Source organism: Meleagris gallopavo, chromosome 30 (assembly GCF_000146605.3).
Source record: "Meleagris gallopavo isolate NT-WF06-2002-E0010 breed Aviagen turkey brand Nicholas breeding stock chromosome 30, Turkey_5.1, whole genome shotgun sequence".
NCBI classification, from domain to species: Eukaryota; Metazoa; Chordata; class Aves; order Galliformes; family Phasianidae; genus Meleagris; species Meleagris gallopavo.
The window spans coordinates 3,961,283-3,965,284 of NC_015040.2; the positions used below are offsets into that span (position 1 = coordinate 3,961,283).

Genomic DNA, 4,002 nt, shown 5'->3' on the forward strand with positions numbered 1-4,002 from the left:
CAACTGCCGCCCCGCGCCTACCCCCGCTACATCCTGCCGCTCGCCTTCGGCAAATACTTCGCCTCCGTCTCCGCGCACGTCTCGCTCTGGAGGGTCCCGGTCTCGTACGCGCACACGGGTGAGGCCCCGGGGCGAAAGTGCGGGGTGCGCGGGGCGGCGACCTGGAGCTCGCTGTGCGGCGGTGCCGTCCCGTGGGTCGCAGCGGGAGCGCGGATCGGAGAACGATTTGTGTTGGAGGAACCTTTAGAGACCTCCCGGTCCGACTCCCGGCAGTGAGTGGGGACACCCGCAGCTCCAGCGGCTGCTCGGAGCCTCCTCCTGCCTGACCCAGGCGTGGGGCGCCCAGCGCTCCTCCGGGCAACTTGGGCCAGTGCTTCACCACCTTTTTTCCTCGTGTCCAGTCTAAATCTTCCCTCTTCTTTTGGTTTGAAACCATTTCCCCTCGTCCTGTCCGTGCCCATCGGGACGCCCCAAGGCCCCACAGCGCTGCTGCCGCTGCCCCTGGTGTGACCTGAAGCCCGCTGTGTCCTCGCAGTGCTGCCTGCTGCAGTGTCCCATCCGCTGTGCCTGTAGGAGCCCGGTGCAGCACTGCGGGATGCGCTGTGTGTTCGTGTGGGTGCCCGGCGTGGTGCCCTGTCCCTGATGTGTGCTCACAGTGCTGCAGTGTCTGTATGGCTGCCTGCTGCAGCACCCTGTGTCCCGGTGTGAGCTCACATCAGTGCCTGCTGCAGGGTGACGAGCACTGCAAGCTGCCTTGTGATGGCACAGGAACGAGGGGTGACCCCGTGTGGGCTGAGGTTGGGGTTTTGTGGGACTGGATCTGAGCTCCTCCATTCCCAGTGCTCACCTTCTGCTGATGGTGTTTAATGGAATTGGCTTCGCATCCCCACCGAAATTTTCTTTCCATTCCCAGTAAAAGCGACGATGCCAATATGGGTGGTTCTTCTTTCGCGGATCATTATGAAGGAAAAGCAGACAACGAAGGTGCGGACAGGTTTGCTGAGGTTTCTTCTCTTGCTGGTGTTCGTGGTGTGCTTTCTCATTGGGATCGGGGAGGTTTGGGTGAGTGTTGTGACTAGGATTGCACTGGGTGGACTTTCCACACATTCTCCATTCCTTTTGCAGGTGTACTTATCTCTTATTCCCATAATAACCGGGGTCCTGCTGGCCACGGTCACTGAGCTGTCCTTTGACATGTGGGGACTCATCAGTGCACTTGCTGCTACTCTGTGTTTCTCACTTCAGAATATCTTCTCAAAGAAGGTAATAGTTTTGCTGTTCCTGTGATTCATCAGAATTTTTGGTTGTTTCTGTTGGCAGCTGATAGTGCTTAGCTGTACCAGTTCGTTATGTGTCTTGCTGTATCGTATCATTTCTTCATACTGAATGAGTCAGAGTGAACACAGGGCACTCCTTGAAATCGTAGGAACAAAGAGACAAAGTTAAAAGGTGTGTCCTGAGTGTATTCCAAAATGAGTTCTGGTTTGTGGGACATCTTCACTGTGTATGTTGTTAATCCTGAGAGAGTTGCCTGTCAAGAAACCACTTTTTCAAAGAGAAATCTGTTTTCTTTGGTTGTCCTCATTGGAAATCCACACCATCCCAGCACTCATTTTCATACGGTAGCTGTCGGTTGCAGGAAGTTGTTACTGTTTCAGGGAGAACAGGGGGTGGTTGGGGCACAGCTGTAATGGTGCTCTCCATCAGGTGTTACGGGATTCCCGAATACATCATCTTCGGTTGCTGAACATCCTGGGGTGCCATGCTGTGTTCTTCATGATCCCAACGTGGGTTTTGGTGGATCTTTCTTCCTTCCTGGTAGAGAATGACTTGGTAAGTGTCACTTTGGGAAACTGTCCTCTATTAAAATGGGGGGGGAAAAAAACCATGCAAAAAATGTTCGCTTAGGTAGTTCCTCATCAGTGTGGAAGGAACTGTTGTGAAATACCTGCAGATTGTTTCACACAACCCACAACCAATGAGTGCGGTGTTTCTTATTAGAATTCATGGTGGGGTGCGGAGTGGGAACCGCTGTGACAGCTGAAGTCCCGGGAAGAAGAGCTGGAGACAGGAGGACACGCAGCTGGAGTGCAGTGCTGTGTGCAGGGAGATGCTTTATCAGAACCGACAGCTGTGTTTGGTGCCTCTGTAGAGAAGTTGGAGATGTAGGCAGGAAAGAAGCGACTCACGGTTTATTTCTGTTACTTTATCTCAGGGTTCCAATAAGCGACAAACTTATTTAATTGTAACGTTTGTTTTTATGACAGAGCACAATGTCTCATTGGCCCTGGACCTTGATGCTGCTCATAATCAGTGGGTTCTGTAACTTCGCCCAGAACGTCATTGCCTTCAGTATTCTTAACCTGATCAGCCCACTGAGTTACTCTGTCGCAAACGCCACCAAAAGAATAATGGTGATCACTGTGTCCCTTATCATGCTTCGCAATCCAGTCACCAGCACCAACGTCCTTGGGATGATGACAGCTATCTTAGGGGTCTTCTTATATAACAAGGTAAGTTGTTCATCTGTTTCTTTGTTTATTTGGGGAACTCACCTGAACCACTCCAGTGGCTTTAAACTGTTTTATAAAGCAAGTTAACAGCAGAACAGAAGTGAAGAATGTGTGACGTAGAACTTCACTGCATGGGAGTGTAAGGCTTAGTGCTCCAGTACTGGAGTCAGGCCAGCTGCTAGGTGTCTGACAGACTGAGATCTGAATATTGTATTGAAGAATGAGGATTAGGAGGTATCTCACTGAAATGCCTTGAGCAAAAGCAACTTCACGATTTGGAGAAAGTGATTTTTATTAGGAGTCGCTCGTTTGAGATTCTCATAAATGTAGTGGTGTTTTCCCTATGTGTATTTTGGGTGACACCTTAGAAAAACGTTTCTTTCTCTCCTAGACAAAATATGATGCAAACCAAGAAGCAAAGAAGCAGCTCCTTCCAGTCACAACAGGAGACCTTGTGAACTTGGACCGGCACCGCAACACTCCTGAGAAGTCTCAGAATGGACTGACGGCCTTTGCACCGCATGGAGACTATCAGTACGGCCGAGCCAACGTCCTGACAGACCACTTCCAGTATAACCGACAGAACTACCCACCCACCTACAACTTAAATCGTTTTGATATATAGAGTCCTGACACACAGGTATAGACTGTGATATTAAAGTGTCCCCAGCATTATCAGAAACTTTTAGTACATCCATGAATGTAAAGCCATTTTATTGTAAAGTTTTGCAGAAGGGAGGATGCATGTGTAGTGAAAGTGGTACAGACCTTCAGCTTCTGCTGAGCAGATCTTTAAATGTGAAGCAGCTAGATTGGACACTGGAACTGAATGCACAGCGTAGCTCTCGTACAGGGATTCTGGTGAAGTGCAGGTACAACATTTCAGAGCAAAGTATCTGCTGTCGCTGCTCCTTTTTGGAGTCTGTCAATCGGTTACTCTTTTGGCAGCTAAACACTGGCCAGTACTTTTTTCCACACTGATAGTGTCACTTTTAATTTGTTCTCTACTATTTTAAGAATATGAAATTGTCAGGAAAAAAAGGATGTAATTGGGCACACACCTGGTGATCAGAATTTGTCCGCTTGGGAGGATTGTGTCAGTTGTGGATAAAGAGCCTGGAGTTCATCTTGAGCAAATACGAAACTTCATGTGGGTGTTAATTACCTCTATGCCTATGCCTCCAGTTTTTGATGACAAACCAGAAGTATTTCTGAAAGAACAGACAGTAGAGAGAGAGATCCCTTCAAGAAACGCATTTAAAGCATAGAGAAACGGTTTTCTTTAAAATCATTGTTGTCTCAAACAATGCAGATAACAGAAATGGAGACTGAGATCATCTCTGTTTTCTCAGTAATGCAGCCCTGTAAACTCAGACATTTTTCTTCCCTGGCAGTGCAGGAAGCACCTGACAAATAAAGCATTTCTAATAAGGCCTTTTTTTTTTTTATTTTTTGTCTTGTCTTACTACTCTTATAAATTCCGTTCTTT

The 4,002-nt window shown here is 48.3% G+C and overlaps 1 protein-coding gene across 1 annotated transcript; it reads left to right on the top strand.

Annotated features, from left to right (window-relative positions):
* The first annotated feature begins 6 nt into the window (after positions 1 to 6).
* On the top strand, positions 7 to 3,944 carry SLC35E1 (solute carrier family 35 member E1). Its single transcript, XM_003213323.3, has 6 exons — positions 7 to 118; positions 914 to 984; positions 1,126 to 1,263; positions 1,708 to 1,833; positions 2,268 to 2,513; positions 2,905 to 3,944. Exons 2-6 carry the CDS (start codon positions 925 to 927, stop codon positions 3,136 to 3,138), a joined length of 804 nt encoding a protein of 267 aa, XP_003213371.2. The 5' UTR covers positions 7 to 118; positions 914 to 924; the 3' UTR covers positions 3,139 to 3,944.
* Positions 3,945 to 4,002: the final 58 nt, after the last annotated feature.

What these genes read in the sequence shown, in the direction of transcription:
- SLC35E1 (XM_003213323.3), top strand. Translation starts at nt 925, where the DNA reads ATGCCAATATGGGTGGTTCTTCTTTCGCGGATCATTATGAAGGAAAAG. An exon ending in TCCTGGTAGAGAATGACTTG is followed by an intron (nt 1,834 to 2,267) that starts GTAAGTGTCACT and finishes TTTTTATGACAG; the next exon opens with AGCACAATGTCTCATTGGCC. An exon ending in GGGTCTTCTTATATAACAAG is followed by an intron (nt 2,514 to 2,904) that starts GTAAGTTGTTCA and finishes TTTCTCTCCTAG; the next exon opens with ACAAAATATGATGCAAACCA.